Raw genomic sequence first — 11,838 nt, forward strand, 5'->3', positions numbered from 1 at the left:
GACAGACAGACGACAGACAGAAAACAAAAACCAAAAACAACAAAAGCCAAATCAACGTAACTCAGAAACACTGCAGCTTCATAAATATTTGTGAACTTACTAAATTAACAGGTTTGGGGATAAAATAAAAATAAAAGGCCTCAAGTAATTCACATCAACAGCAGCTGCCAATGGCATGCCTTGTCTGTTGTAATTGACAATTCACACGCCAAGGACAGCACTTAGCGGGGGAGTAAAGACCACGGAACAGGACATGACTTCACTAATGATCATCTACATTACAGAGGCCTAGTTGGTTTCCCGGATATACTTTCCTCTTTGATCTGTTCTGCTTTGAATTACCAGTCGGTTCTCTACAATACCACTTGCAAGGGACTTCTCAAGAAGTTTCAAAGACCCAACTATCACATGAAGTTTACATTCTTCGACTTCTAGTCTTCTGAGGCTATTCACCTGTTCAACTGTTTCATGCATAATGTGGTTTCCTTCTGCTAATCCTTTTTGGAGGGAGAAAGACCCAAGCCTAAAAATGCAATCCGGCTATCTCCAGGGAAGAGTCACTAGTGCTCATGATATCCCTTTAGCATCAGCTTCCCCCAACAAACGGCATGCGCATCCCAAGGTGTTTTCGAAATTACCATTCCAAAACAGCTGTTCATATTCCCAGCTGCCCTTTGGTGATAGGAGAGTCGTCGTTTGCAGTTCGGGAGTCTCTTGTATGAAAGGGAGAGAGAGAGAGGGTTCGACAGTTTCAAGCCATGGAAGGAAAAAACTAAAAGAGGCAAAAGGGAAAAGGTCTGGGCTCTTTACTTTCTTTGGGAAGAGTAGAGAAGGGAAGAAAGAGGAGACCCCAAGAAACGAACTCTAGAGGAAGGTCAGAATAAACCTGCAGCGCTCTCGAGGTAGGACATATGGGGTGGGGGTCCTCGATGAAGGAAAAGAACCGTCATCCTCGGAGAAGGACTGGTTACAAACAACGCGAAACAAAGGGGTTGGCAGTCGCAAAGCGGGAGGTTGGACTAAGACAGATCCGGGAATCTCCAGAGGGCGAGCGGCAAGAAAATGAGAAAGAACACGACACGTCCCTCTGAGGACCCGCCGAGGACGTGGTTGCTAAGAGGGACGAGACAGGTGCCGGTAAAGACTGAGGAGCAGCCAGCTTCACTTCTAAAGGACGCGGGGGTGGGGAAGTGTTTTTGAGTGGAGTCGTGCCCCGAAGCGAGGCACGCTTGCCAGGACAGTGCTCTCCAAGAATGCAGATCCGGGCCATGCGAAAACCGTTGGGGCACCGGCAATTCCCAGCCCTAGCCAGGCTTCCCCACACACTCACCGCGTCTGCTCCAAACGCCACCGCTCCAGCTGCAGCTACCGGCCGGCGCAGCCGCACTGAGCGCGCACCGCCCCACGTGACCCGCAGGCTATCTACCCACGTGATCAACAGAACCACCCATCTCCCTCCCTCCCCTCTCCTCTCTTTCCTTCGGCTGGCGCTGTCCCGCCCCGCCCTCCGCAAGATGGCCGCGCCCTTGTTGGGTTCCCCTGGTCTCCAGGTCCTGAGTATGAGTTCGCGTACCGGGAAATTGTTCACTCCCAGCTCCAGGTCGTTTTGTTCCAGAGCTACTTCCTCCAGGCCCCTGAATGCTCAGAGACTGGCGGAGAAGCTCCGAGCTCAGAAACAAGAGCAAAAGACGAAGGAAATGCGGGTGAGTCTGGAGAGACTCTGCTCCCAAGAGGCAGTGCTCTCGCGGCTTTCCCAGGTTTGGGGTTTGATAGGCAGGTCCTGTAACAGCAAGTAAATCAGTGTTGAGACTGTTCAGTGTGAAAGTTTGAATACCGCTGAGAGAAAAGGGCAGTACTGGTACAATGTCTTTGTGGGCACTTTTGCTACTGCCCGACACAGACCCAAACTCCGCGTGGGTATGCAGGTGAGACAGATGACTGTGTATGGTCCCAAAGGAAACGTGAGTCCAATTCTACAACACAGTCATTCCCCGCACTAAATCTCACTTAAGGCCGTTCCCAGCGCTCCAGTTCTTCTTTCAGCTTTTTCCACCCTTCTCTCTCCTTAGGTGCCCACCAACCCCGTTCAGCGGCGGGTGCAGGAGCTAGTGAGATTCACACAGCAGCTACAGCGTGTTCACCCCAATGTGCTTGCTAAGGAACTGAGCCGAAGGATTCTCCACCAGGACAAAGACCTTGTGGTCATTAATAAACCCTATGGTCTCCCTGTCCATGGTAAGAACCATGTGGGCAAAGGAGAGGAAATTGCTGCTGCCTCCTTTTCCATCCAGGATCACCTCTGAAGCCTTATTTATGAGACACTCTTGAATTCAAGCTAATTAAACCTTATTATTCCCATGTATGTGACTACTAGTAACACAAACCAGTGCCTAGTTTCCACATCCAAATATCGGACAGTGAGCTGTATGCAGCCTCCCACAGGGATTGGTGCAGAGAAATACCAAAAGTTGTTTGCTAGCAGTCTAACGGTTATTTTCCATCAAAATGAAAAAAAGAAAGAGCGAGCGAGCTGGGAGCCAGTGTACAACTGTCATCCCAGGTCTAGGGGAGGATCCGGTGTTCTGATCAGTCTCAGCAACAGCAAAACCTCATTTCAGAATGAGAGAGGTAGAGGAACAAGAACAAACAAAACTGGGAAAGAGGAAATAATACACAGGGCTGGGGCAATGGAATGGTGTGTATTTGTGTGTTACACTCTACCTAACATGGCACCCCAGAGTGGCTGGAACTTAATAAATGTCCTGATGTACTGATGGGGGACAGCTGAAGCGAGTCAGAGTTGATAGGGAAAAATACTTTCGTTAGAGATTTGCAGGAGGAAAGTAAATATTTTAGCAAAAATAATTTTTTTTTTTTAGTTGGAATAAATCACTCCTTTGGTGGCAGTTACTCTTGGATTTCCTAACGGGTTCTTGCCTTGCTATTCTCTGCTTAGGTTTTGAGTTGTTGAGGTTAATTTGTTTTAGATATTTATATTTTATAGGTAGCAAAGCTAGAAAGGACAGGCAGTGAGTACAGATAGTAAAACTCAGGGATGTCTGATCTTAGCTCGCCATCTTTTTTTATTTTATGTTTTGTTTTGTTTTGTTTTGTTTTGTTTTGTTTTGTTTTGTTTTGAGACAGGGTCTTTGTGTAGCCCTGGCTGTCCTGTACCGAGCTCTGTAGGCTTTGAACTTTCAGAGATCCCCCTGTCTTTCCCTTCCAAGTTGTAGGATCAAAGGCATGGACCACCATCACCCAGCTAGAGCCCATCTTCTTAGCCTGTCTTTAATGGAAGGCTTCGGTGGAGAACAGTCCCACAGTATCTGAAGAGAAAGCCACCATGTTTCACAGATTTATTACCTGAGAGCCCTTGGGGTGCTCGTTAAAATACAAGTTCTGAATTTGTAGTCTGGAAATGGTTGGCTTGCATTTCATTTTATAGCTGAGATCTCTGGGCCTATTAATATTAGTAGTCCTCACCATGTGTTCATAGCACAATTCTAGGAAATGAAGACAATTGTTTATTCTGTCAAGATTAAAAGATGATTTTTTTTATTTTTATTGGTTATTTTATTTATTTGCATTTCAAATGTTATCCTCCTTCCTGCTTTCACCTCCATAAACCCTCTATCCCACACCCTCCCCCAGCTCCCCCACCCACCCACTCCCGCCTCGTTACCTTATTATTCCACTATGGTGGGGCATCAAGCCTTCACAGGACCAAAGGCCTCCCCTCTCATTGATGTCAGATAAGACCATCCTCTGCTACATATACAGCTGGAGCCATGGGTCGCTCCATGTGTATTCTCTGATTTGTGGTTTAGTTCCTGGGCGCTCTGGGGAGTCTGGTTGGTTGATATTGTTGTTCCTCCTTTGGGGTTGCAAACCCCTTCAGTTCCTTCAGTCCTTCCCCTAACTCCTCCATTGGGGTCCCCATGTTCAATCCTGTGGTTAGCTGCAAGCATCCTCATCTGTATCACTAAGGCAGAGCCTCTCAGGAGACAGCTATATCAGGCTCCTGTCAGCAAGGACTTCTTGGCATCAACAATAGTGACTGGGTTTGGTGGCTGCATATGGGATGGATCCCCAAGTGGGGCCGCCTCTGGATGGCCTGAAAGATGATGATTATCTCAAGCCTGAGAGATTGTTCTCTCAAGAGTACTCCTGCCTCTGACTCTTCCCTTCATAGGTGGCCCTGGAGTCCAGCTCTGCATCAGTGATGTTCTGCCCATCTTGGCAAAGATGCTTCATGGCCACAAGGCAGAACCTTTGCATCTGTGCCACCGTCTGGACAAAGAGACCACAGGTGTAATGGTTTTGGCTTGGGAGAAGGACATGGCACATCAAGTCCAGGAGCTGTTTAGAACCCGCCAGGTGGAAAAGAAGTACTGGTATGAGGCCCGTATTGTCAGTAGGGGTGGAATGAAGACAGGCATCTCTTTTATCTGTCCACCATCCGTCAGAACTGTTAATAGAAGGCACTTCTACGAGATAGCTTGGTACTTCAAATGTTGAGTGATAAAATAGTGGTTATGTGCACACACACACACACACGCACGCGCACTCGCAAGTGTGTGTGTGTGTGTGTGTGTGTGTGTGTGTGTGTGTGTGTGTGTACATGTGGAAGTCAGGGTTCTTTCTTCTGTCACTCCCTATTTTGGTTTATTGAGATAGGGTGTCTCACTGATCCTGAAACTCACTGATGAACTAGCTAGCCTCTAGGATCGGCTAATCTCCATCCCCTTGAGCACTGGGGTTGCAGGTGTGAACTGTTGTATACTGGCTTTACATGGATGCTAGGATTCCAACCAAGCCCATCACCATGCATGTGCACCAAGCACTTTACCCACTGAGCCATCTCCTCAACCCCTTTTGTTTGATTGGTTGTTCAGTTATTTGGTTGGTTTTGATAAAAAGTCCTACTTCATAACTTTGGTTGGCCCAGAACTTGCTTCATAGACCAGGATAGATTCGAACTCCCAGAGCTATTCCTGCCTCTGCCTCCTCCCCAGTGCTGGGTAGAAAGGCCTGCATCACTGTACCCAGTACTGTTTTTTAAACATTTATTTATTTGTGTTTCTCTGTCCATCTGTCTGTCTGTCCATCTGTCATACTTGGGTACATGCTTGCCAATACACATGTAGTCTGTTCTCTCTTTCCATTATGTAGGTTCCAGGGATCAAACTGAGATTTTCAGGTTTAGCAGCAAGTATTTTTACCCGCTGAGCCATCTCAATAGCTACTGACTTGTTTTTTTGAGACAGGTTTCATGTAGCCCAGGCTGACCTTGAACTTTGACCTGAACTTGAACTTTGATCTTCCTAGTGCTCAAATCACAGGTGTACATCACCATACCCTGTTCTAAAGCAGTTTTTTAGAGTATATTCCTTTAAAAAAAAGACTTGCAGATTTGAATGGTATGCATATTAAAAAATTTCTTTTAGTATTCTTTTGAAATTTATTTTTATATCATGGGTATGTGGGGTTTTGATCTTTGCACCACATGCTTGCCAGAAGAAGGCATTGGGTCCCTGGCACTGGACTTACAGATGGTTGCGAGCTGCCCTATGAGTGCTGGGCATTGAAAGCCTCTCAAAGTGAAGTCAGTGCTCTTACCCTCTGAGCTGTCTCTCCAGCCTCATGTTTTTTGTCCCCCCCCCCCCCCCCCCCCGAGCTGGGGACCGAACCCAGGGCCTTGCGCTTCCTAGGCAAGTGCTCTACCACTGAGCTAAATCCCCAACCCCTCCAGCCTCATGTTTAAAATCGTTCTTCAAAAACGTTGTGTCAGTTTCCCCTCACCAGCAGTGGTGAGTACACACTCCCCCTATGACAGTCAAAGCATTTTTTTAAAGCCACTTAGATAGGGTTTTTGTGTTTATTTTCTGTTTGAATTTCCCTTTCTGAGAAGAGATTATTTCTCCTTGGATATTTTCCTATTGGATTATGATTTAACATTTGATTTATAGTAGTATTCTATGCTTTGAGTGTCATCATTTTTGTTTCAGAAATTGCACATAAACTTTGTAATCAAGGGAGCCCTTTAAAAATTGATAATGGCATCTGGAGAGATGTGCAGGGGTTAAGACCACTAGCTGCCCTTTCAGATATTCTGAGTGTGTATCCAACATCCATAGTTGACAGCTCAAGGCCATGGGGAACTCCAGCTTCCAGGGATCCATTACCCACCTCTGGCCTCTGTGAGTACCTGCACTCCTATGATAGATACAGATATACCTATACGGAAATAAAAATAATACTTTTTTTGGAGAACTTATGTGTCTATGACCCATCCACTGTGGTTCTCATTCATATCTGATATCTGTCAGTTTAGCACTGTGTCTTTTAAAGTTTTCAAGGTTTATGTAGAGCTAGGGTACCTAACATGCCTGAGACCCTGAGTTTGATCCGCATATGAAAGTATAGCAAGTTCCATAAATAACTGGAACACACAATGAAATTTAAGAGCTACTGGAGTAATGGCAGGGGTGTGGGGGGTCCCCACATGATTTTCACGATAAAGTGCCTAGCCTGAGAGCTAGAGCTTAGACTTCTAAGCTGAAGTCATACATACTTATGTATGATACATACATACAGAGAAATTACAGCCATAATTCAGTGACCTGTTCTAAATCTCTTCCACATAGACAGGAAGCTGAAAAGTGCAGTAAAGATAGTCCATTGAGAAAGGTCCTAAGCCCACAGCCCCCAGCAGCCCTACCTGGCTTTTGTGACTAAAGCAGCAATCTGTGTGTCACCCTCAGGGCCATCACTGTGCGTGTTCCCTTGCCCTCGGCAGGAGTTGTGGATATCCCCATCATGGAGAAGGAAGTGGCTGGGCAGCAGCAACACCACAAGGTGAGTTCACTGCCTCCTCAGGCATGAATGGGTTTCTGCCCTTTCTTGGGAATCATATCTTGGTCTGTTTGGCTTCAGATGACGCTACGTCCAAGTTACCGCATGGACAATGGGAAAATGGTAAAGGTACGGGCCAGCCGGGATGCACACGTCGCGGTAACTCAGTACCAGGTGCTGAGCAGCACCCCGTCCTCCGCCCTTGTGGAGCTGCAGCCTGTCACTGGTAAGAACCACCATGCTGCGTCTGGGGCCTTGTGCTGGATCCTTCCCTATTCTGAGCTTCCCTGTTCTGAGGCTGTTGTGTGTAGGCTGTGGGTATGGTTGACTTGTGTGACCCTGTGTTTCTCGTGCAGATCTGAAACTAGGGTTTCTGTGGGGATGATGGTGGGAAGTAGGAGAATATTTTGTATCTTACACTGGCCTGAAACCGTGATCCTCCTGCCTCAGCCTCACAAGTCCTGGAATTATAGGAAGCTCTGCCAAGCTTCAAGAGAACACAATTTGAATAGCTTTATTTAAAAACCTATGAAGCATTTCTTAAATTAAAAAAAAAAAAAAAGGCCATTTGATCCAGCAATTCTATTCCTGGGTATATAAGGGCAGATATTTCATCCCCGTGTTCTTAGTAGTAGCCCAGGATGGGACGAATGGAGAATTAATATAGACTTAGAAGAATTATGAAATTTTGACATATGCTACATGGATGAACCTTGAAAACATTATGCTAAATGAATTAAGCTAGACATAGAAGCCAGATTCTGTATGATTGCTCTCACACGATGTACTTAGAGTAGCAGATTTATAGAGAAAATAGAATGATGGTGAGCCAGAGGGGAGAAACAGGTAGCCATTGTTTTAGCTCATGGTTTTAGTTTGGGAAGATAGGAAATTTCTAATGATAGATAATGTTGGTGGTTGCCAAACAAGGCCCCTGGTTCAATCCTGAGCACTGGAAAAAAAAAGAAAAAGAAAAAGAAAAAAGGAAGAAATGTGCAAAAACAATAGTGGAGTTATCACAGAGAAAGGAGCCTCAGTTGTGGAAATGCCTCCATGAGACACAGCTGTAAGGCATTTTCCCAACTAGTGATTGAGGAGGGAGGGCCCAGACCATTGTGGGTGCTGCCGTCCCTGGGCTGGTCCTGGGTTCTATAAGAGAGCAGGCTGAGCAAGCCAGGGGAAGCAAGCCAGTAAGTAACGTCCCTCCATGGCCTCTGCATCAGCTCCTGCTTCCTGACCTGCTTGAGTTCCAGTCCTGACTTCCTTTGGTGATGAACAAAACAGCAATGTGGAAGTGTAAGCTGAATAAACCCTTTCCCCGCCAACTTGCTTCTTGGTCAGGTTTGTGCAGGAATAGAAACCCTGACTGAGACAAATAGTTTACAACTATATAGTAAAATTATTAAAAAGTTGGGGGAGTAGTAGACAGTAAGGTCATGATAATAGCTGTCCAGAGTACGTATGTTTATTCCCTAAACTTGCTGGTACTTCACAGCTTATCATTTCCTCCATAATTCCTTATTGTAATTGGTGCTGCTAGTGATTTACTATGATTTGAAGCAGATGTTAGTAGTAGCTTCGTGTCTCTTGCTCCTCACAGATGTTCTCTCCTTACTCTCCTTTTTCTCCTAAGGAATAAAACATCAGCTCCGAGTTCACCTGGCCTTTGGGTTGGATTGCCCAATCCTCGGTGATCACAAATACTCAGACTGGAATAGGTTGGCCCCTCAGGTAATACTGGTTGTATTAGCTTTCTGATACTGTGGTAAAACACCATGACCAAGGCAATTTATACACTAAAGAGTTGATTTTGGCATCTTAGTCCCAAAGGTTCTAAGATGGTACCTCATGGTAGGGAAACATGGCATCAAGTAGCCAGCATGGTGGACGGAGCTCGTGTCTCAAATGCAAGCACGAGGCAGAAAGAGAGCAAACTGAGAGTAAGGCAAAGCCTTGAGCTCCCAAAGCCTGTCCCCAGTGACACACTTCCTCTAGCACAGCGGTTCTCAACCTGTGGATCATCACAACCATCAGAAAACACATTATTTCTGAAGGTCTTAGGAACCGAGATATCACTCAGTAGCAATTACAGTATGAAACAGCAACAAAAATAATTTTATAGTCGGGGTCACCACAACATGGGGAACTGTGTTAAAGGTTCCAGCATTAGGAAGGGTCCTAGCACCTCTCCAAATGACAGCACCAAATTATGTACCAAATGTTCAAAGCCCAAGACTGTGGGCAGACATTTCTCTTTCCAACCACCAGTGGTTTAACTCACTGTCCTATTTAACAAAATAAGAGAGGGAACTCCCCCAACCCTTGGTTTTTATGGTTGTTTTGAAGAAAATATTTATTGAGATAATAAACAAATGAATGGCCTTTCCCTCAGTGTACAATCTTAAGCCCCCTTGGTCTTTTTGAGACAGGGTCTCATCGTATAGACCTGATAGGCCTTGAACTCCCACAGATTCATCTACCTCCACCTCCCAGGTGCTGGGATTAAAGGAATGGGCTACCATATGCAGCAAGAACTTCTTTCTTTCCTCTGTTTTGAAGCAACATTGGAACTTATTAACAAATGTTTTACTGTAGACATAAACAGGGACATCAAGAGAGAGGGAGAGATAAGCACATTTAGGAGGAGGACAGCCCTTAGAGTAATTGAGGGCTCTCAAGAAGTGTTACATTTAATTGTCTTAACAATAGCAATAAGTGTGATCTTTGGATGCTTCTGAAATGTTTATTCAAAGCATTTAGAAAATTAAAAAAAAAAACAAACACATGTTTTGGTAAATTTACTTTCTATTCTTTTCTTTTGTTAAAGCCCTCAAGTAAGTCATGACAAAGAAATACTGTATCAAGACATGGGAACATACTTCCAACTTTTAAATGTGTCAGAGTAGTTACTGCCTTCAGAGAACCAGGGAATATGTTGTCAGAACCATAGATATTGTTGGGAACCTGTAGTAAGGTAAAAGCTACCTTTCATGCTCTCTAAAGGACCATGGTGGAATTTTCTTATTAGTTGATATTAGCACCTATTCCTTAAAAGGCCAGAAAACTCATCAATAAAAGTTTCTCTGGTATGGTTGAATTTTTCTTACCTAGGTTCTATTCTAAGCCCTTTCTAGCAGGGTAGCCATTACTGGGTGTTTCAGGGGTTAGTGTTTTGCTAGTTACAGACAGGCAGTTGTTGTATATGCTCATAAGGCCTTGACTTTGCTCTATGTAGAAACTTTCTGCTGGCACACTGAAGAAGCTGGGGCTACAACAGTCAAAGGCCCGCTACATCCCTCTTCATCTGCATGCCAGGCAGCTCATCCTGCCTGCTCTGGGCTCCAGGACAGAGGAACTCCTCCTGGCCTGCAAGCTTCCTCACTTCTTTGCACGTTCCCTGCGTCGTCTGGGTTTAGATATGCCAAATGAGGATCAAAGCAGAAGCCATGAGGCCAGGCATGTGGAAGCACGGTGAAGACTGTTGGGCAGTTTGGCCCCAGAGCTCTGCTGTATTTATTTCATGGATTCTGCTAACTTCTCACTTAGAACAGATGACAAGAGCCGGGTGGGGTAAGTTGGAAAAACTTGGCCACTTCAGGACTGTAATGGAGAACGAAGTCTTATTTATGGCAGTCGGGCTGTAATGTGGGAAAGCCTGCTGGAGTCTCCTCCATAGGTCACTTTGTCAAGATGGAGGAGAGCCTAGGAGGCAGCAGACTGAACCAGTAAAGGAGAACCAAAGGATGGATCTGCTTAGGACTTGTCTTCATCCAACAGGAAGGAAAGCTGAGCTATCAGGAGTGCTCCGTTGGAAAGATGTCTTGGATAAACATGCATCGAGGGCCCAGGGGTTTTGTCCACTAGAGTGTGGGTGCTGTACTGCCCCAGCAGTGAGCCTGTGAAAGGGTTGTTGGGGTGAGGTAAGTGACAGGCAGCTAACATAAGTGAGTGAAGCTGGCAGGGTGGAAGGCAGCGGACAACAGACCAAACTCAAGCTGTCTAAGGGTTATTAGCACCAGTTGATTGTTGCCCTGTGGGCAAGTTTACTATTTTCTTTTAGAGAACCAGGAAATCCAGATATTTCTGCGAAATCTCCCAATCTATTGCTATCTAAATAAAAACATTTTGAAATATATGTTTTTAATTTTTTTTTTTTTTGAGATTCTACTTACATCATTCCCTTTTCCCTCCAGACCCTCCCATTTACTCTGCCCTTCCTCCCAGTCCTTAATATTTATGGCCTCTTTTTCTTTAATTGGTTTGTCTGTGTGTCTATGTCTGTTTTTCTGTGTGCATTCCTAAATGCATAAATGCAGCCTGCTAAGTCTGTTACTTGTATATATGTTCTCAGGGCTGACCGTTTGGTATCGGATAACCAGCTGACATGTTCTTTCCTCCCCCTCTCAGAATTGTTTAGTTGCCTGTTGTTCTCTGGGTTGGGTTAAGGCCTCATGAGCTTCCTCCCTTCCACATTAGCCTGTCCGTTGGTGTCATCCTTGTTCAGGTCATACTTGGCAGCCATGGTGGTAAGGCTTCGTGGCTGTAGCTTCTGACATTTCTAAGAGACATGATCTCACAGCAAACTCCCTGGCCCTCTTGTCTTTACAGTCTTTCCTCCCCATGTTCTACAGTGGTCCCTGAACCTTAAGAATAGGCATTGTATTGTAACATGTATCAGCTGGGACCTGGCTTCACAACTCTACTTTTGGTCAGTCATGGTTTTCTGTGATGACCTTCATCTGTTGGAAAGAGAAGGTTCCTTGATGAGGGGTGAGAAGACTTATCTGTGGATATAAAGACAAAGATTTGAAATATAGCAGGGTTGTATACTGGTTCAGTAAAGTGGCCAAACAGCAAGCTCAAGACACTCAGGAAGGCTGGGAAAAGACACAGGTGCTTGCTGTATAAATCTGAGGCCCTGAGTTTGATCCCCAGTGCCCATTTAAGTGCCGGGCACAGTAGTAACACACAGTGTTGAGGCAG

The 11,838-nt window shown here is 45.3% G+C and overlaps 2 protein-coding genes across 3 annotated transcripts in view; one reads left to right on the forward strand and one right to left on the reverse strand.

Annotated features, from left to right (window-relative positions):
* The window catches only part of Siral1 (SIR2 antiphage like 1), a 50,570-nt gene extending 49,182 nt beyond the window's left edge, over nt 1–1,388 (reverse strand). For both annotated transcript variants that reach the window (XM_087561859.1, XM_087561857.1), the window contains exon 1: nt 1,331–1,388. The gene's annotated coding sequence lies outside the window, so the exon portion shown is untranslated. The remainder of the gene's footprint in view (nt 1–1,330) is intronic.
* Nucleotides 1,389–1,507: 119 nt separating this feature from the next.
* On the forward strand, nt 1,508–10,990 carry Rpusd4 (RNA pseudouridine synthase D4). The gene is made up of 7 exons (NM_001025284.1): nt 1,508–1,703; nt 2,070–2,235; nt 4,193–4,394; nt 6,765–6,858; nt 6,937–7,081; nt 8,489–8,586; nt 10,091–10,990. The coding sequence occupies exons 1-7, from the start codon at nt 1,515–1,517 to the stop codon at nt 10,328–10,330; spliced, it is 1,134 nt and encodes a 377-aa protein (NP_001020455.1). The 5' UTR covers nt 1,508–1,514; the 3' UTR covers nt 10,331–10,990.
* Nucleotides 10,991–11,838: the final 848 nt, after the last annotated feature.

The sequence above is a fragment of the Rattus norvegicus genome, chromosome 8, assembly GCF_021556685.1.
Source record: "Rattus norvegicus strain SHRSP/BbbUtx chromosome 8, alternate assembly SHRSP_T2T, whole genome shotgun sequence".
NCBI classification, from domain to species: domain Eukaryota; kingdom Metazoa; phylum Chordata; class Mammalia; order Rodentia; family Muridae; genus Rattus; species Rattus norvegicus.

Excerpts from the sequence above, each read along its gene's own strand:
- Rpusd4 (NM_001025284.1), top strand. The coding sequence starts at position 1,515 with ATGGCCGCGCCCTTGTTGGGTTCCCCTGGTCTCCAGGTCCTGAGTATG. Across the intron at positions 1,704-2,069 it reads AAAAGACGAAGGAAATGCGG|GTGCCCACCAACCCCGTTCA; the intron begins GTGAGTCTGGAG and ends CTCTCTCCTTAG. Across the intron at positions 7,082-8,488 it reads GGAGCTGCAGCCTGTCACTG|GAATAAAACATCAGCTCCGA; the intron begins GTAAGAACCACC and ends TTTTCTCCTAAG.